The sequence below is a fragment of the Phaseolus vulgaris genome, chromosome 3 (assembly GCF_000499845.2).
Source record: "Phaseolus vulgaris cultivar G19833 chromosome 3, P. vulgaris v2.0, whole genome shotgun sequence".
Classification (NCBI taxonomy): Eukaryota; Viridiplantae; Streptophyta; class Magnoliopsida; order Fabales; family Fabaceae; genus Phaseolus; species Phaseolus vulgaris.
The window spans coordinates 40,458,191-40,480,171 of NC_023757.2; the positions used below are offsets into that span (position 1 = coordinate 40,458,191).

The window sequence follows — 21,981 nt, forward strand, 5'->3', positions numbered from 1 at the left end:
CAGAGAAAAAGCAAAATGTACAGTTGCCTCCAATGAGTGTGTGAACTCCAGTCACATTACGTCACGAATCAAGAAAGCACCATCAGGAGGGTGTAGTATTACAATTGACACAAACTTTCCCTCCACCAAAGCAGCTACTGTTTGCAGCCTCTTCAATGGCATTTTTATGGCTAATTACTGGATCAGTAAATTTTAATGAAGACTTTTAAAAATAAGCAGACACTATTTCGTCACTAATTTTAAATTCTCTAGTACGGTAAAGAGGTACAAAGTTACTCGTTTTATATATTTAAACTCTTTAACGTGTTTAGAACAATATTCAATACACATAAACCTATGTTCAACGAATGACAAAAATTCATTCTCATGGTGATGCATGGAATGTGTGAATGTTCTCGAATCAGATTTTCAAACTTGCTTTTGGTGGATCTGGAGTGTTGGATTATTTTCGAGCTTTAGAGTGTATCTCAACAGGACTGTTTCTTCCTGCACCTCCATATCTTCTTCTGCCACCTCCATATACAATATGAAAATACATTTTTCTCCTTCTTGTGTCACCCATAGAGTAGTTTCCGGATTATGTAATCCGGAAACTCATTTGAATAAAGACTTCCGGATTACATAATTCGGAAGCTAAATAAGACTTCTGGATTATGTAATCCGGAAAGTAATAATGTTTCTGAAAAAAAACTACCGGATTATGTAATCTGGAAGGTAATTACAAATTTAAAAAATGACTTCCGGATTATGTAATCCGGAATATTATAGAGGGGCATTTTCAGAAATTTGAAAATTTATGGAGGTGAGAGAAGAAGGCATGGAGGTGCAGGAAGAAACAGTCTCTCAACAGTAGCATTGATTCATAAATCATGGCCCAGTCCATACAAATTTGAGCATCAGAATTGGCAAAGACGCTGGAAGAGAAAATAAAGCTGATGCAGGTGCGGGTTTACTTTCTATAGTAAAGTATTCTAACTATTTATGAGATTGGATGAAATTACATAAATCATCTCTATTATTTCTATTCTCACATTAATTTCTCTTAATGGTAAGAAATATATTACGTTGCAATCATATATATATATATATATATATATATTAACAAGTTTAAAAATGCTGTAACAAAATTTTCCATATAAAAAATATTGCTCTTAATGTAAAAAAATTATGTAATCTCAACACTTCTAAAGATTTCTGATGTAAAGTTTTTATATTATTTTCCAATAATCTGTTGGTTCATTTTTAAACGCTTTCAAATAGCAATCAAGATGAATATGACGTAAATGGTATTATTATATTCATTTGTAATTATATATTCTGTGTTAATAATATAGATATAAAAAAAGTTAGTCACAGTATAATTGCACAATTCTAGGCGTACAGTTTTCCCGTGACAGCACTGTTTATTTAATGAAAAATGAAATGGGTGGTGTTACATTGTTATTGGTTGTAGTGTAAGTAAATATATTTGTAAATAATGTATTTATTTGATTAGTTTAAGAAAAAATATAATAAAAATATTTGGATAGATATATTGATAGTTTTGGTAGAGGAGAAATGAGAATAGAAAGAATTGTTGTATTAAAAGATGAAAAGTGGAGGGAATAGGAATAGGAATAGGAATAGGAGAGTAATGGAATGTGGGACAGAGTGGGGTGGATGGAGACACTTGTCCTACCGGAAGTGGGTCCTTGGATGGCATGCATGAGGCGTAGGTAAACGACAAAGAAAGAGAAGCACGTGAGGGAGGCACGTGAGTGAGGCACGTCATGTGAAAGAAGTGTCTCTCTTATTGGATCGCTTTCAGATTTGAATCAGCCATAAACGACAGGTCAGTTGAGAAAGGAAAGCACATGCCCCCACTCTCCCCCTTTTCCTACTTTTCCATCCCTCCCTCTGTGGGTCCTCTCCCACCCCCACGTGACACCCACACCCACTCCCACCATCCATACATCTACCATTCATACATGCACCATCCATCCATCCATCATGCATGAGCCTGACATCATAAAAGATAATTGGTCCCCACCGCACGCGGGGTAGACCAACGGCAGGGGATGATCGCACGTGACTTAGTGCTTCTTCACGTGCTCTGTCAACCGTGCTCCCCTATTTCTAACAACAAACTACCTTCCTTCACTTATCTTTCTTCACTCTCTTTTCTTCATTTCACTCTCTCTTTCTTCAACAAACCTACTCCGCTTCCATCACAAAAGCTAAAGTAGAAAGTAGTTCAAGAGTCACTTTATATACATACTTTGCAACATCATGCCACTACCACTCAACTCCACATTTCAACTCCTTTCTCATGCTTCACCAACACAATTACACAATATAATTACCATTTCTACTCCCTTTCAATTCCATTTCTTCATCGTTTTTCAAGAAGTTCAAACACACAATTATGCAATTTTATTATTGGAAAAACATACAAAATTACAAATCAACGGTAGAAAATCAGCAACACATGATTTAACATGGTTAAGTTGTCAATCTGCAACTTATTTACGCGGATAACAATTAAATTTTCATTTTTGTATTGCTACACACCAATAATATTTTTAAATAGAAATTATAAAATGGACACAATGATTAAGCTCACTCACTAAACATTAAACACGGTGTCTAGTTAGTTCAACCCAATTAGTCATGACTTCATCATCTCGAACTTTTATTTCTCTAATTTTAACTATTTTTATTTAACTATTTTTAATTATTGAGAGAAATTACCGTGTACAGCTCTTTTAGGTTTTTTATTATTGAGACTGAAAGGGTCACTTGTGATGTAATTTAGCCTTTAGACAGAGAAAAGTTGTAGGCATTATATGTGTACAACCGAAAAATAAAATTACCCAAAACGTTCTAATGTTAGGAGAGTGAAAATAGGGATGACAATGTATCTTCACTAAAAGAGTAGTTGGTCCGACATGTATAGAGGTGACCCGTGAATTTGCGACTCAATTTACATAAACATTTTTTTTTCACTTCATAAGTTTATCTTTAGATAAAATTTAAATGAGCTAAATAAATGTAAAATTAATATCTTATCAAATAAATAATATGTCAAAATTATAATAAAAAATATAAAAATAAGATATTGTATAAGTTAATACAAAATTACAGTAATTAATCATCATTTTAGGTAGGTTTATCTACTCTGTCTCATAACTAGTTATGTTTATTATAACTTAATAAACCAACGAGTTAATCTAGTTAACTCACTCACTATCTTTTTCCTATGCGGACTTCCTACACAACTGAGACTAATGAAAATAACAAATTATCTATTTAACTTTCATATTGTATGTTGTTATCATACTAACGAACTTTTAAAAACTTAAATAACTTTTTAAATGTTTTTAGAGTTTTATAATATATGTTATTATTTTAATTTAAATCCCATTTAATTTTAGAAATTTAAAAGCAAACTATAAAAAAGTAAAAAAATGTTTATTTTTTTGTTAATTATAGTTTTTGTAACTAAATTGACCTTTCATTATCACAGGAAAACAAAATATTTTGATTGGAGAAGCTTTTGAAGTAGAAATGTGACTAGTATCTAATTAGAATAGACACAAACCATAGCCACTTTTAAATATTTAAAACTTCATGTGACCCGTATGCTCTTTTTCATTTAAATTTAACAGATGAACCATACATACATATATACATATGCATAAGCGATTAAGTTTATAAATTAATAATTAATTAACGTAAATATGGTGGAGCCAGCAACGATGATGGATGAGTTGGCCACGTGAAGAGAGAAAGTATCTATACATTTTAATCACGTGATGGGGTGCGGGTCTTCCGGAGAATTCGACACGTGTCCATTCAATTAAGACGTGCAGGAACCCGATATGGTATTCTATTCCCTATCGGTTGGCTTAACTTAAGGCATAACTCATAGTCACAGCTAATTACAACTTTTTTATTAATTAAATATTCATTTCACTTCTCCTTCAAAACACACACAACATAAATTAAAACAAAAAAGCCTTTAGAACTGTGCTTCGACTCTGTAATTAGATTATTAACAAGAATGTCTCTATTAGGATCATGACTTGTCTCAAGAGTGGGAGGGGTGAGTTCATATTAATTAAATCACCTAAATTAAAATGGATTTGTTAACTGATCCCTAAACTGATTCCTTAACAGAGGAATGTCACCACCTTCTCAGCCACCACATGGCATAATTATAAAATTATTTTTTCACCTTTATATTTGCTTCAAACATTGATAATTCTTATTTACCTTCCCTTCTCATATACTTTTTATATGTTTCAATTTCAAACTGTTAAAAGGTAATATAATTTGTTTCAATAATCAAACCAATCTATTATCTTTTTTTTTTTTCTGGTATACGTTTTGCAGTGTTCATCTATCTTCTGTGTTGTGTGCTTCCGACTCCACTTAAATCTGAAAAACATAACTAATGATTGAGATGGAAATATTATAGAAAAAGTAAATGAATTAGTACTTGAAAAAGTGCACTGCACTACAGAATTAGAGTGTCACGTTCTTGGTTCTATATTTTATTTCTGCTTTCTGTTTTTTTAAGTACGATTGTGCAATTCATTCTCTAAAAAATCTATTATATTGGTAAAGCATAGTGAGATGGTGGTACCTGCATGAAAAAGTTGTGGTTAATTATTGAATAGGCCTCAATCGATTTTTTTTACATTTTGTTTTAATTTGTTAATGAGTTTATTAGAATAACACTGAAACAATTATTGTAACCAAACAGAGTCGATGCCGATAAGGAGCTTTAAGCAATATTTTATGTTGAGGAAGCACAGGGTTGCGACTCCGTGCATGAACCTTGTACGCTGTCTTTACGCATCAGAATCTTTTTATTTTTAACACTCCGTTTCCTTATACGTAATAAATAAATAAAAGTAATAAAAGAAATATGATACATGAGAATGCGTATTCTTAACTCAGAAATTTTTGAAATAGAAAATTGAAATTAAGATAATATTAATATCTGGTGTTATTTTGGTAACCGTAGAGAAGTGATAAAGTGGGGGACCCCATTGCAGAGAGTACAGTTCTGCTGTGTGTGATCTTCTGCAATAGGATTTATGGGAGGTAATACAAGTTGAGTTAGGTTGTGTAAGCTTCTGCTGTGTTTTGCATACTCCTTTTTGTTTTTATGCACGTGAGTTTGGATCAACTCACGTGGCCTCCATCTCTAACCCCACCCACCAAACCATGCCTTACCCACCGCTCATCACTTTTGCAACCTATATTCTTCCATTTTTTTTATATATCATTTTCACATTTTTTAAATATATTAATAAATTTAATTTAGTGTACAGTATTAAATTTCCTCTGTAAATTTTACTATATAAGATTATATAACTAATTTTTGACAATAAAATAATAAATATACTCTTATTACATGGATATGATATGATGTTTAAGTTGATAAGAGTGCATGGTAGTAAACCATGTAAGTAAAAATATATAATATTTTTTTTTTGGAGAATTTATATTTATAAACTCTTCCGATAGACTGTTAGATTGGTTTTAAAATAATTATTACAGTTCATAAGTAACTGTTTAACTATTATGATTATTAAATTGACCATTTGTTTTTCTAATAAGTTATTATTAATTAATTATGATATTAAGAATTTAGTTATCATGTAGATACATATTCTACTGACACTCTCGAATTCTTTTTCAAAATTATATATTTTGATCATGTATAAAAGATCAGAACAACAATAGCCATTTAAATATATCCTAATAATTTATAATTATTATTTTTATTTCTCATGAGATCGAGTTCTCACTGCTGCCTAATATATCCAAAACATATTATAGGAAGAGAGAGTAAAGATGGAATAAAAATTTCAGCAAAATGTACATCTTTTATGAGATTATACAAAAGTCGTTGTTCTATATGTTTTGTTATGTTTTTGTTAGATAAATATGATTTACTATCACGCAAATTTCACTAATATTTATGAGTGAACGACTAAGAAAATAGGTTAAATTTCACAATTTCAGTTGAGTAGATTAAACTTATGAGTTAATATTTTTAAATCATGTTTCACACTTATTTTAAAAAGAGATTATGCGTTGTTAGTCAATTTTTTACAGTAGCATGATAAAATACAGTCATTAAATCACGTTAGCTTTTTAAAACAAAAACAAAAAAAATTATATTTCAACTAAATTTCACAAATGATTTAGAAAAATCATGCATAATCTTATTATACATACAAAGCGGTGTAAGGGAAGAGTTTAAAATAAATTTTAGAAACAAATCAAAGTATACATTTTGCATCGAATATTTAATGACCAAGAATCATTAAAATGTTGATGTAATTTTTGAGAGTAATCTATTAGAGTGGAAAATGTTTTAAAGCTAAGCATGCATCATCAAGAATACCTAGACTTAATGTGTATTTTCTTTGACAAATATTAACAATCAATAGTAGCACAACAACTTCAAATTTAAGAAAGAATGAGGTTGTCAAGATCATTGATCATATAGGTAACATCTTTATTTTAATAAGATGATTTTTAAAGAGTACCATGTCATTACCATTGGACAAATGAATCTGGTAAGTAAAAAAAGCATAATTTGAAAGAGATTGGTGAATACCATTGTCTATCGTCTTATTTGAAACCATAGAATTTTTTTTGCAACCAATACAACTAGTTTGGTTTAGTAGCTTAGTATATATTTCTATTACACATCTTATTCTTGAAAGTCATACAATATCAACTTGTAATATGATATTTGAATCTCTTATATACTATAATTTGAACATATATATAATCGATCAGATCTCTAACATCAATTAAAATATTTATAGAAAAATTATTTAAGTAAAAGGAGTTTAATTAGAAAAATAAAAAAATTCTTTTTCCTTCCAACTTACTTAAACTAAAAAGTTGATTTTAAATTTAAAGAAAAATAATTAACTACACATTTAAAACACCACTAAAACATATGTTTTTTTTTTAAAAAAACACCATATAACCTGTTAATAAATATAAATTTGTATTAGAAATTTAGGGTAAAAAATTCATAAATATACTATTTGAATTAAATATTGTGTTTTAATATTTTGTATAAAATTATTTATGTATTGGTCGTACCAGACGAGTCATGTCACTTAGTTTCAGTGATGGACGATTGAAGACACATTTAAAGCGGTTACAATAATTAGCAGTTAAAGCAATTGCAAAAACTCTCTAAAAATATGGAACACTTCCCACCAAATTTGGATAACGCCCCGAAAAATTAGGGAACTTCCCTAAAAATAAGCTAATACTGATATATGATAGATTCGATCCATTACAACATATGACCCGTGACCAAGGTACGCTTTTAACTAGTTCTTACTATACACTTCGTATACCGAGTACTTATTTGATTGTCGGAGTACCATTTTAAGGTAAACACCGACCGAACACCAGCAATTAAAGAAAAGGATTTAGAGTGAAGAGAAAGAGAAAGAAAATTATCGACAATCAACAATTATACAACCAGTTTCAAGTACTGTATAGGTCTACTTTATCCATTACAATTTATAAATCATTTTCAAGTACTATATAGGTCTACTTTATCCATTACAATTTATAAATCACTGTTTTCGAGTTGAGTGTTCTGATTTTTATAAAAATTTCTCCATAACTCACTATATTCAAATTTTAGTGGTATTTATCTCCCTAACAAAGAATCTAAGAATTTGCGGATGCATGTTCAATAGGTTGTTTGCCAACTAGAAGTTTGAAGTCTTAATAAACCATGACCACTATTTATGATGAATAAAAGGCGTGCAGTTTTATATTTGATGGCAGAAAGCAACGCCATGTGTCCGAAAATTGAGTGTGTGTAGTTTGTTGGAATGGATTAATTAGTGTACTCCGAAGCAAAGATAAGTTGTGTGTGTATTTATATATCCCAAAAGAGAAAGAAGAAAGGTAAAGATGCATGGAAATCGTAACTCCAAGCTGTACCATTGTATCTTTGCATCACAGTGTAAATGCTCGCCATGATTGTCGGAGGGCTAAAGAATCGTTTCATTAATCAATTCATCATATTCTTCTCTTTCTTTAATTAAAACTCATGTAAACAAACAATTATTGTAAAACACTATTAAACAAAACAAAACACAAACACAAAGAAGGTAGAGGGAAGCTGCACCCCGCGGAAAGAGAAAGCCCACGACAAACCTTCAAAACTCACATGTCTCTGCATAATCAACTCGCTAACGTCACAATTTTCTAAATTTTATCTTAATTACAACTAAATACATAAAACAGCATGTATGGAATTTAACTTATAAAATGCAGGAATCAACATAAAGCGTGGATAGGCAGATGATAAAGTTTCTAATTAATTGCCATGATTCGGTGTCAGTTTGCGCTTTTAATTATTTTACTTGCTAATGCGCATCACTGAATAATATTTGCAGTTTAGGGTTTGAATGGATAAACTGTTTATGATTCAAAATTGCTGAGATTGATATATCGATTTCTGTAGCTAGTAAGAAAGTGACATAATAAGTTTTAAAACATTAAAAATATTATGGTAAAAATAGGATATTAGTTTGTAAGTAAAATATAAATAAAAGTTATGTGGGGTGGGTAAGAGAGGGAGAATCTTGAAGGGCATGCACATGGAGGCATAGGTGATGGCATGATATATATGATGGAAAGGAGAGAAGGGTAGATTTAAAAGTAAAACAAAAAAATAAAAAATGGCGCGTTTGACGGCACAGCCAAAAAGATCCATCATAACATCAGGGGATATGAAGAGTGGAGGTGAGGTGGTGCGGCACGTGACTTTTCCTCCCTCACCACCAACATCTTCTGTTCCTTTTCTCTGTCTTCATTCTTTTTTTTTTTCATCTTTTTTGGATAAAAACCAAACAGGGGAAATGTAAATCCATTTCGAGTTACTTAAAAAAATGGAGGAGTTTAATTAGTAACAGGCACATAATATTGCTAGGGATCTGTGCGCTAATCATCACCTCAGGCCTCTATTTAAGCTTTCTTAATTTCATTTAAGCACGTCAACTACCTCCTGTTCCCGTGTCAACGCTCCCGTTACCCTTCTCTCTCTCTCTCTCACCTCAACTCTTTCACACAACTCAAAAAGGCTTCTCGTTTTGCTATTTAATCACGGGTCACATTTAAACTCTTTAATATTAATTTATAATAAATCACTTTTCATAATATCCTTTTGTTAGATTAATTTTCTCTACGGTACTGCTCTGCTTTCGCCCATACAGTTATATATCCAGCCAGCTATTGCAGAGAAGAAATGAGGTGTCCTTCAAAAGTTAGGCTTCCCTCTCCACCCAGATTAACCTATATGTTCGTGATGAAATTGACATTTTTTATTTGTAAAAAAGAAACTAATTCTGCATGTAAAAAGTTAATTTGAACATTTATATCCTGACAGAATAGATGTTGGTTGAAAGGCTTGATTCGGTATTTTAAAAGTAAATAGCGAAGTTGTTTTATAAAAAATGGTAAAGAATGAAGTTTAAAATTGAAGGAGAGTGAAAGAGTTTAATAAACCGAAACATTCCTGAGAGTGGTGGCAGGGGTTTTAACGATAGAGGAAGGATGAGAAGATTAATAAAGCATGTTTGTTGGTACAGGATGAAAAGTTGGAGGGAGTGAGTGGAGGCGGTGGCCGGGGTTATGAAACGAAGGTAGGTGTTTATTGTTGTGTTACACGTGTGAGTTTTGATGCGTTGTAATTAACGGAGTGGAGGTGTGTAATGCTTACGTATTGGGTAGATGTCTATGTAAGTATTTCTCTCCCTTCTTTCTTTCTCCAACCCAAACAACACTCACACTCCACGATACATACCCTTCCCACCCTCTCTCTCATCTCTTCTCTTTCTCTTCTCTTCCCCTTCCACCCACACTGCATGTGCCTGCTTCTCTTTCTCTTCTCCCTCCACCTTCCTCTACTCCTTCCCCTCACTTTCCCCTTTCCTTTCTCCTCTCACCTCCTCGCTTCTCCTCCACCAATTCAGATCCGCTCACGCCCAACCGCCACCGCCGTCGATCTAGATCTCCTTCCGCCGCACGCTGCCGATTTTTCCAGATTTCCTCCCCGCCACCACCGTCATGACTGCCAACGGAGGTTGCGCCATTAATTACTTCTATCTCTTTTTTTAATTACTTAATTCATTGGACCAACTGTTGTGCACTTTTTTTTTTTTTATATTTCTTTCCTTTCATTTTCCAGTTTTGATCTGTATAATCCCTAATTTCATCACAATTTTGTATCAGTTAAGTGAGACATTATAAAACTCAATTTTATCGTTAAGAAAGAACGGGAGTTCTGTTGCGTTGTGATCCTGTGTGAGAGCGGTTTATAATAAGTTTAGTGTGCTGAGAAGTTGCGAGGAACGAATGAATTAGGTTTGTGTTCCGTTGACTTGCATCGATCTTATTGGCGTTTTTGACCTGTGAACATACAGGGAGTTGTCTGAAGACTCATGATTTCCTGCAGCCACTGGAACGGCTAGAGACGAAGGGGAGTGCGAAGGAAGAAGCCACAGATGAAATATCATGGGTGGTTGAGAAGGCAGGACCCTCCGTTGAGCATCTCTTACCTGGAGGAATTGGGACTTACAGCATTAACCACATTTCGTATGTTAATAATAACAATAACAATAATAATCAAAGGCTTCCGAAAGCAGAGACGTCCCTTTTCGTGCGTCCAGCAACTAGTACGGACAGGAACGATGAGAACTCCAACTGCAGTTCATACACTACTTCCAGCGGTTTCACTTTGTGGGAAGACTCATCGGCGGGGAAGAGGGACAAAACAGGAAAGGAGAATAATTCGGGCGACAAACCCTCTATTGGAGGTAAACCATAAATTTTCTCTATCTCTCTCTCTAGAAAAACTTCACCCAATTTGTTTTAATTTATAAAATAATAATAATTAACATTTATAATTCTTTTTTAAGTTATTATTATTGATTATTACTAATTTTTTTCTTTGATAAAATAAAATAATTTTCATCTTATCTCCATAAATTTCATATCATCATAATTTATTGAATAAATGCTTATTGGATATTTTATCCCACTAGATTTCTGGGGGATTTTCCTTAACCTTTATAAACCTAAATTAAAACAAGGTCAAGCAATCACACTTCCTTCCCTATTTCCGCCCAACGAAATAGAATTTACATACATTTTATAAGACTTAAATATTTTTTTTTCATGAGTAACTACTGAATTTTATTTTTTGTCCTTAAATTTTTTTAAATTTTATTTTCGTGTCGAAAACCTTATCTGAATTATTTCATTTCATTAATTAAAACATTATCCAAACATATTTAGAGGAAAATAAAGTAAAATACTAGACACAATAAAGTTACGAAATATTGTCAAAAACAAAAAAAAAATCATAATTTTTCATAAATAAATAATCATATTAAACTACTTTCAAATTGACAAACTTGTTGTGTATTCTTTTTTGCAAAAATAATACAGTATTCTTAAAGTTTGTTGAAATACTATACTCTACCCACTTGCTTAAAATTAAGCATGGTTTACTTGTTAAAATCTATCATTCCACGTAGATCAGAACCCTCTTTTTATAAGTATTTTAAAAAGTGATTTTCATCATTGTTAAGTCACGTCACTTTTTTTTAAAAAAAATAATTACTCTTGCTTTTATATTTTTATTCGTTCCAAATGTCATTTCTTAATTTTAAGTTGATTTCTTTTTAAAAGTTGATACATTGTATCGAGTTAAGTATAATTTTTCTTTTTGGACAAATACATCTTAATGAATCTAAAATTGAAATGAATTTTAAAGTTTTAAAGCTGTAGATATTCTCTATAAATAAATTGACGAGTGTTGATTTTAGTAATTTCTGTTTTAATTAAGTAAATGACCTGGACCCAAAATGTGGAAGACACTATTAATTTTGTTATTGAGAAAAGGAAACATTTGTTTTAATAAATTTTATGAAACTATGTCCGATTGTTAAGTTTAATAGGACTATTTTACTATTAAAATATGTTTTTATTAAATAATTTAACAGTAAATCATATATTATTTCATCATTAAGCTATACTATTATTGATAAGTTTTATAGGATTAGAGATATATTTTGTTTTAAAGCTATAATGTTATATGAACCAGTTTGAATTTTTTACACACTTATAAATTAAATTATATTTTCATTTTTTAAGATCTATATAAACCATCCTTACATATTTATGGGGAAATTTGGTTATTTATCTTTTTTTTTTTTTAATTTTAAACATGTTATATACCTAATTTCATTCTAGTTTATATTATGGAATATTCAACTATAATTATCATAATAATATATATTAAATTATTTTTTTTTATTTTTTATTTTTAAAACATTTGTACGTGACCAATGCATTTTTTTTAAATATAATTAAAAAAATCGTGAAATACAAGGGACATTTTCTATTATTTTTGGAAATGATATATATCGTGTGTGTGTGTGTTTATATATTCTCTCACGCATTGTTGAGTCACCTACAGAAGAAATAATCTGATTATGTCTAGTTAATATTATTGTCAATTTTAGTTGTTCGTTCATATTATGAATTTTTTACTTTTGTGTTTACAACGGAGGCAATAAAAAAAAAATCTTAATATAGATGCTGAGAAATTTAACCAGTAGATGGAAAAAGTCATATATCTTCAATAGGAAAATTATGTTTGTATTATTTAAAAGATTATGAAAAATATATGTTCAAATATTTTTTCATAAGATTATCAAGGTGAAAAAAAAACAACTTCTACATAGTGTGTCTGTTGATTCATGAACTTAAGGTCTAGTAACATGAACTTACATGTGTTCCTTGATTCATTTAAGATTTACATGCAATGCCATAGATAGACCGAAGTAGCGAAATGAACTTGTTAGCCAGACCAAATTCAGTGCTTGTCTATCGGTATTAGGCCATAAAAAAACAGTAGAAATAATGACAGTATTAAATATGAATTGCATAGTATATGCATATATCTAGTCTGTCTATTACAAGCATGTCTAACGGTTTTATTCGGAGACAGAGTGTGCGGCGACAAAACTAGGACAGTGGACATCAACGGAGCGGACCTCGCAGTCGTTTTGCACCAATCATCACGATAGCTTCAGCTCTCGCTCTTCGTCTCAGTTAGTCTCTCTCTCTCTGCCTCCACTTCCATATTTATACGCCTTTTTTTGTCTTCTTAATTTTATTAATGTTTATGTTGTATTTGTGGAATTGAATCAACAGGACAACTGGGCAGAAGAGCCAGAGTTTTATTGAAATGATGAAGTCCGCAAGGGACAGTGCCCAGGATGAAGCCCTGGAGAACGAAGAAACATTTTTTCTCAAGAAAGAACCTTCCAATAACCAAAGAGGTAATTTTTAATATTCCATTCTTGAGAAAGGTGCACCATACCCATTGCCCGTACCTCTTTAATGCAATATGCTCAGCTGGCTCAATAATTTTCATGTTAAATTTCTCTTTTTAGCTGTACAGTTGTAACTAGATATTGGGTTTTATACACAGTATCGGGCATTTTCTGAAATTTCAGGAATTAATAAGTTTTAAATTTATTACTATGAATGAATCAGTAGCTAAACAAACAGTTTTTTTTATTCTCTAATTTTAAAAACATATTATTTATTCATCATTTTTATGATATTTTTTTAATATTTTATTTTATTTTGTCCCATTGTATATATACATATATATAATTTTATCTCACATTTTTTTTTCTTCTTTACCTCTCTCTATGTTGTATGAAAATATCAGAAAAACATTAATTTGTGTGATCTCGTTCTTTATTTAAAGAGTCTTCACTTATAATTTTTATAGTTTTTAATAAATTTTAACTAATAATAGAAAATGTGTTAGAAGAAGTTTATTATAAATAAAAATATTGTACAATTACATTTCTCTTTGTTCAAGTAATATTTGGGAGACTTTAGTGAGGAGTCTCAAGCCAAAACAAGTCGAATTTGTGATGCTTTCCGGTGATACATTTTTTTTTAATTTATTTATTCTTATTCTATTTTTTATTATTGCTTTCCGGTGATACTTAGCATCAACTATATCTTTTATTTAATAATTATTCTTCCTATGTCTTCGCTTTTGTGTTTTAATTTTAATATAAAGAGGGAGTAAGGAGAAAATTTTGAGTACAACAACCACTTTTTAATTTTTATTTTTGTAATTACATCGTTTTGGCCGGGCTGAGAAGGAAATTGACGCAGGTTTTTTATTATTTGTTCTAAAAGTCATTTGTTTAAAATTTTCTGACCAAGTTAATTTATGTGATTATTTTCGACAGATCTGACGGTGAAAGTGGATGGTAAGAGTACCGATCAAAAGCCAAACACACCAAGATCAAAACACTCTGCAACAGAACAGCGGAGAAGGAGCAAAATTAATGACAGGCATGTGTTACCTGCCAATGCTGGCTTAAAGGGACTTTCCTTTTTACTTTATTATTTATGAACTGAATATAAACTAACATAGTTAAAAAGCAAATTTCCTTACAGTGTTCATAGTCTTCTGACAGAACATTTGAATTAATCATGCAGATTCCAAATGCTAAGAGAGCTTATTCCACACAGTGACCAAAAGAGGGACAAAGCATCTTTTTTATTAGAGGTACATTCATGTCAGATGATATAGTTTTTATGTTATAAGATTGCAATATTTCTGATTAGTGCTCAATCTGAAATATTTCTAGGTCATTGAGTATATTCATTTTTTACAAGAGAAGGTGCACAAGTATGAAGGTTCATTTCAAGGGTGGAGTAACGAGCAAGAAAAATTGATGCCATGGGTAAATACCAAATATACCTATCATAAGCTGCGCAGGATTTAAAGGAAAAAAACATTACCTTCCTTGAGATATTTACTATTTCCTATCATTTAAATCGCATATCTCTGTTGGTTTCATTCATTAGTACGAATAGCCTGTTGCAACGAATTTGAATTTAGAAATATAATAACGATTTTCGAACCATCCAAAAACTTATTTTGCAATTTTTTATTTTATAGCAGAGAAATAATGACAAGCCAGCAGAAAGCTTTCAACATCGTGGCACTGATAATGGGTCAAGTCCATCTCCAACACTGCTTTTTGCTTCAAAGAATGAGGAGAAAAATATTAGCATCTCCCCAACAATTCCTGGGAGTACCCAGAATGTAGAATCTGGCTTGAGTACACCAACTACCTCCAAGACAATGGACCATCAGGCTGGAATAATGAACAAGGCTTTTCCAATTCCTATTTCTTCACAGCTAAATTTCTTCTCTCCAGCACAAATGAGCGGTCCAGGTGGCTTAGTGTCTCAGCTCGCGCATAGACCGGGTTCTGATGCCGAGAACAAATATCAACCTTCAGTGGAGTGTCAGACCATGGCGGCTACCAGTGAAAAGCTGAAAGAGAAAGAACTCGCTATTGAAGGTGGTGCAATTAGCATATCAAGTGTGTACTCAAAAGGGTGAGGATTTATATTATGTGTATTTGTTTTGTGTATAATAAGAAAACATTTTCGAAATCGCCATACCATTTTGAACTTATGTTGGTCAGTTGGGCATAAAAATGGATCTATTCTCTAGTAATCATTCATTTAAAGGGAACGGAGATGTGGCAGGTGTTATGGAGACATGCTCTTTAATAACTTATTATTGTTTCATCGTACTTATCTTGATCCTAGGATGATGCTGAAGAGTCACTGGATTATGCTATGCAACCTTAATTTAGACTAAATTCACTTCTTTCTGTGATTAGGATTTCCAATTCATCTCTTTGTATTAGATCAGTTGTCTCATGCAATGATGGTATAGAGTGCTGCTCTGTTCCATTCAAACAATTAATTATGCAGTATTAGAAACTAGTCCAAATAATTTTCTCAACATTTTTGTGGACCCGGTCGGTCTTAGCAATGAGGATAGCAAAGCAACGGTGATTTGTAGGAGCATTTTGATTATAACATACTAAGATAAATGTATTATACTTGGACAGGTTGCTGCATACGCTTACACATGCACTGCAAAGTTCAGGGGTGGATTTGTCACAGGCTAGCATCTCAGTGCAAATTGAACTTGGTAAGCAGGCAAACATCAGACCAACAATACCAGTGTCAGTGTGTAGTGCTAAGGTATATTGACACTCTAATTACCCATTTGCCGGGTCTTTGTTTCGAACATATGCTACATTGTACATTATCTAATTTGTGGACGATGTTCCCCTAGGATGGTGAAGTACCTTCTAACAACCAAAAGGTGATGCGCTCTAGAGTTGCTAGCTCTGGGAAGTCTGACCAAGCAATTAAGAAGCTAAAGATCTGCAGAAATTAATTGGACCGTTATATTCATTCTTTCCTTATTATAATTTTCATTAATTATTAATTATTTGGGGTAACTTTTTAAAATTAATTTTTGAAAGGGGTATTTATGTCTTCTGCTGGCCTGCTATCCTGCGAGGGTGAGATCGACTGTACATTCAGCGTCTTCTTAGTTTGTTGGGATCGTTAGGCTCACCCCAACAGAATAATATGAATCATATAAATATAAAAGGCTTCCATACTAATTGAGAAGCTATTTTTTAACCACAGCTTCTATTCATGTAAAGTTTGTAAACTGAGTCCTTTATTTGCTCAATATTGTTGGACATTTCGTTTTCCTGGTATTGTTTAACATTGGTTTTGGCGCTCTACTGAATTCTTATGAAATGGTGTAAACTACAACGAAACCTATTATATATTTAGAATGTTTGGATACTATAATAGCCAAGAAAAGTTGATAAGGGATCAAAGTTAGAAAACTATAAGAACGCAACTATTGAAACGATTTGAATCACGATTGTGTTTTGAACGCAACTATAAGTTTGAAGGTTCCCCCTTGCTTACGGTATTTTAAAATTTAAAAACCTTCATGACCGTGGAACCAAAACAGTCATTATGTCGATTACAAGCATATCAAAATATTACAGAAAAATAAAACTTCTGTCTGTCTGTCAATATCCTCAATTTATTCAAAGGTGTTATCTATATCATTAACAAAATAAGACGATGAAAATTTTAATGTTGGTTTTTTATACTGAAGTTTTACCCATAGACTTCCCTGAGTATCCACACATGTTCATTTCAATTTCAATTCAAATTTTATTTTTTCATATATTATTTAATGAATTAAATAGATTGTTCATATGTAAGTTGAATCTAAAAAAATCTGAATGTATATTTGTAAAGGTAATTTAAGCTTGAGTCTTGCATGACCGATGCGGTTTGTAAAAATAGAAGTGCGTTTAAAGTATATGTTATACAAACAACTTTATTTTTAGTTAAGCAATGCGACCCAAGTTTAACTAAAAAAAATAAAAATAAAAATAAATTATTAATAGTGTAAAATTTAAGAGAAAGAGTTAAGGTGAGTATATGTGGCTTGCATTACATTGTATATTAGGATTTGGGCCCATTCAAAAGTCAACAATTAGTCGCTTTTATGTTACAGCTTTTGAAATAGCAACTCACTTAATTAATTAGTCAATTAATTATTAGTCACTTAATTGATAATGGCTCATGTTAACGGTTGTGAATTGAGACAAACGTTGAAGATGAAAGCAACATGCATTAATATAAGCTGTGTTATGAAAGGTGAATAAATAATTTGCTACTTATGAAAATCCCTGGGTTAGTGTTACCATTAGCACCATTTGTGACATTATCTTTAGGTGTTTAGATAATTTATAGAATTGGAAAAACTTTCCCTGTTTCCATCTATTCAAACTCTGTTTGATTTGACAAAAACAATCCTTCAAAGCACTCAAAGAAGATACTCCATCATCTGTTGTCTGCATTTTAAAAAAAAATTTGAATGCAAATCCTAATTTGGGCGTGACGGAGGATTATGGTTTGAGAAAAAGGTGGTTTGAAATTGTGTGTTTGCCACTTTGATGCTGTGAACAAATTAGGAGTTGACTATGATGAATGGTGAAGTGTTTAACAGTTGAATATATACAACGCACTACTATTCTGCAATTTGCATAATGCCGACACCTTACACGAAGAAACTCACCTCAATTGGTGGCTTTCAATTCTTAATTTCATTATGTTTCGTGATTTTAATTATTATAAAAATCTACAAAACTATATAAATTGATCTAGTATATCTCCCTTTAAGTTCATGTCATCAAGCAAGTAAATAAATGCATATAGTGTTATATGTAAAGTGAATCACATTAAAATGGCTGAGTTTTCTAGAAATTTATGAAAATATTTTTTTAAAAATACTAAATAGATTATTGTGTTTTGAACTATGTAGTACAAATACTGATACGGACACTAAAATACGTATAATTTCTAAAATATAGGACACAGGGACACGAATGTATATATTATATCATTATGAATTTTATAAATTAACAATGAAGATTTATCTGTACAAGTATGTTTCAATCTTTTTTTTAGCAGAAAGATGTTTTTTCATTGTTGTTTCAAAATGATTTGTTTCTTATTTTTATAATTGTAATAAAAATTTATACAATAAATTTGAGTTTTTAGAAAATTAATGTATTTCTTTTCTTTAAAATTGTGTAAGAATCGTGTTAAAATTGTTAGAAATCTAACAAATATTTTTTGAATTAGACATTTCAATGATAAGTGTTCAATGAATGTCGTGTCCGATACGTATGTCCGACACGGACATGCTATCTAATAGAAGTGTCCGAGCTTCATACGTTTTGAAGCTCATTTCAAGACACATTTTTTTATTAGAAGAGACATATAAAAAGGAGTTTTAGGAAAATGTTGAATATATTTTTTTTATATTGAAAAAAGTTGATCTTGTGAATAACAATGACTGCATTGTACTATTTAGGTAATTCTTCGAAAAATCATTGTGAAGTACAGCAGTTGGTCGAAAATGTAAAATGTGAGCTTGAAGAGGACTTCCATTGAAGGCAAAATGTTAAATTTTAGGAGCAGGAATTGCATGTGCAGTGAGTGCATGGCTTGTCTTCTTCCTTGCATCACTTCAATCTTCAACTCAGAATCGTTTGTAGTTATTTGTTGCATTGAAACATTGTGTGTTGCTGTGGACACCTACCTTATCCTCTTCCTGTGCCCGGATATTGTGGTAAAAACAATGCACACTATCAATCACATGCACTTCATTCAATTTCTTTTTCTTTATCAAATTTCTTTCTTCAAATTCTTTATTTTAGTCTGCACCAATAAAAAACTTAATACAAATTTTCTCAAAAAAACTATTGAAGTCATCACAGATTAAACTTGTCATATTTTAAAATTAATAAAAACTGATTTAACTGAAAAAACAAAAACCGCTTTATAGTGATGTGTGATTGGGAGTGGTAACTGTTTCTGACTATAATTTGGTGCTTTTGATATGTATTATTTATTGGGAAATGTGCATATCATCGTCAACTGAGACTGTGCATTAGATTGTTTGTTGGGACAAAGATGTTGACTTTGTTGTATTTAGGTTGACTATTTGGGACCCAAAATCTTAATAAGATGTTGTGTTCTGGTGGTATGTGTTTGTCTTTTACATAAATTTTAGAATGTAAAAACTAAAAAAATGATTTTAGATAATTTAAGAAGTAGTTTTTTTTTTTCATTTGAAGGCTACGTAAAATGCTTACTAAATATACTGTTTCTTCTTCTTTTCACTTCCCCACTATTCATGCTTTTATATTTCAGAAATTCCTACTACTTTCTAATGCTTTTCATGTCATTTCTTTCTCTTTTTTCTTTGCATCAACAATATTTAGTTTTTTTACTCTATTGCTCACATATTTATCTTCCTTTTTTTTTCTTCACTACCTTTTGTTTCTCCTACGGTTTGGGTTGTTTATTAACTTAGCTAATATATATATATATATATATATATATATATATATATATATATATATATCAATTAATAAATGAAAAATAAAACTATAAGATTGAAAACTTAATAATTAAAATTTATCATGAACAGAAAGATTTTTTTTTAATTAAACTCGTTTTTATGATTTAAAATTTAAAATTTAAATTATAATTTCTAATTTTAATGATAGATTTCTCTTAATTCTCTTTTTGTTGAAGCGATTCAAACTATGAAAATTTTATCCAAGAGGACAAAAAATAATCTTAATATATAAAATGAAAAAAATAATGACGTAAACAATTTTCTCACGAAATTAAGGTCACCTCTATAAGTATATATTAAATAAATTTGTAAATATAAAAACACTAAAATATTTATAATTAATAGTTAAAAAACGTGATATTGAAAAGTTAATAATTGGATTTATCATTGACAACGAATAAAAAAAGTAAAAAATTAAATTTAACTTATTTTAAAATTGAAAAATCATGGACTTAGTTTTAATTGATAGATTTATTTAGTTTTTCTTTTATTTAACTCATTTAAAATATAAAATTTAGTATATAGTAACAAAAAATAAAAAATAATATATGAAGACTTTTACTAAAAAAAAACGAAACTTTATTTATAAAAGGAAGTGTGGAGTAAAAAATTTCCTTAAAAAATTATTACTTGTCTAAGTTTACATTAAAAATAATTAATAAATAAATAAATAAATAAAACTAAGCAATAATAAAATATTGAAAATTCAGTAATCAAAGTTTTGTTAAAATATTTTGTCTCTCAATCTTCCAACTAATATTGTTTAACTGAACAATTCATAATAAATTAATATTTTCTCGGAGAAAAGAATACGAAGAAGGAATACGTGCGTCGTGCGCCTCGCCGTGTCGCTGCAGCCACCTGCGAGTGGTTCGTCCTTTTGCGGCTGTCCCGTCGGGTGTCGCAGCTGGTCCACCCATATTGCGCCGCGCTGGTTCTCTCCACCGAGATTGTGAAAAAGTGGTGCCCTAATTCCTCAAATCGGAACCTCACCGCCCCAGCCTTAATTCCGATCAACACCTTCGCAGTCCAGCACAAAGGTGATTGGTTGAAACGAAACTTCAATTGACGGAGCTCCAAGCACCGCCAGCAAAACCCTAATTTGAAGATTTGGGGGTTTTAGGGTTTTGCGGAAGTTTTTGGCGGCAACTTGTTAGCCTTTTAAAATGGTGGAGGGCTCTGCGGGTTTCCTCCTTCCATGGACTTGTTTGATCGATCGAAAAGTTTGTCCTGATAATAAAGTATATTCCATGTCCGGTCAAAGGAAGACTTTTGCTCAGGCTTTGGGAAATACATGTGATATTTCTTTGTCCCAACTACCTACCCCTTGTATTAAGGGTGACATGATTGCTGTCCAGATTGATGGGGCAGATTACTTGGCTGGTCTTGAGGATTGCAAAACCCATCTCCATGGTTGGGTTATTCTATCTAAGGGGAATAAACTTCTCACACACCTGGATTTAACTAAAAAGTTGCAGCCGGTGTGGAAAGCTCTTGGACCATGGAAAGCAATTCCTCTTGGAAAGGGTTTCTATGAGTTTGAATTCGCTTCTATAGAAGACATGAGATGGGCCCTCGGAATGGGTTCCCTCAAGTTATCTCCTGGTTTATTGAGATTGTTTGCCTGGACAAAAGACTTTGTCCCAGCTACCATGAAGAATACCAAAACTCAGACATGGGTTAGAATCTACCATTTGCCTTTGGAGTATTGGAAACCAAATACAATATATTCCATCGTTAGAGGCCTTGGTACTCCTTTGTCTTTGGATGAGCATACTATGAGAAAGAATAGGGGTATGTTTGCTAGAGTGTTGGTGGATATTGATCTTCTGTCCCCTCTCTCCGATCAACTTTTGGTTGAACGTCCAGACTTTGCTTTTGTAGCTGGTGTGGAATATGAATGGCTCCCTCCTTTTTGCTCTCATTGTAAGATGATTGGGCACGAGCTTGCTCAGTGTGGGCGATCCATGACCAGGGTCGTGTTCTTGGGCCTCAACATAAACCTTCTCAGAAGACATCTTCTGATGAACGGGACCAAGGGAGGACCGTGA

The 21,981-nt window shown here is 31.6% G+C and overlaps 2 protein-coding genes across 3 annotated transcripts; both read left to right on the forward strand.

Moving 5' to 3' along the window:
* The first annotated feature begins 9,040 nt into the window (after positions 1 to 9,040).
* LOC137807685 (transcription factor BIM1) lies at positions 9,041 to 16,715 on the forward strand. Of its 2 annotated transcripts, none has more exons than XM_068608444.1 (10): positions 9,041 to 10,129; positions 10,470 to 10,862; positions 13,064 to 13,166; positions 13,270 to 13,397; positions 14,334 to 14,439; positions 14,587 to 14,656; positions 14,739 to 14,834; positions 15,056 to 15,498; positions 16,023 to 16,158; positions 16,253 to 16,715. In XM_068608444.1, the coding sequence occupies exons 1-10, from the start codon at positions 10,114 to 10,116 to the stop codon at positions 16,355 to 16,357; spliced, it is 1,596 nt and encodes a 531-aa protein (XP_068464545.1). In that variant the 5' UTR covers positions 9,041 to 10,113; the 3' UTR covers positions 16,358 to 16,715. The 2 variants fall into 2 exon arrangements, with proteins under 2 accessions (XP_068464545.1, XP_068464544.1); XM_068608443.1 differs by having other exon boundaries at positions 9,295 to 10,129; positions 15,053 to 15,498.
* Positions 16,716 to 21,096: 4,381 nt separating this feature from the next.
* Positions 21,097 to 21,981, forward strand: LOC137805634 (uncharacterized). Its single transcript, XM_068605575.1, has one exon. The coding sequence runs from the start codon at positions 21,097 to 21,099 to the stop codon at positions 21,979 to 21,981; it is 885 nt and encodes a 294-aa protein (XP_068461676.1).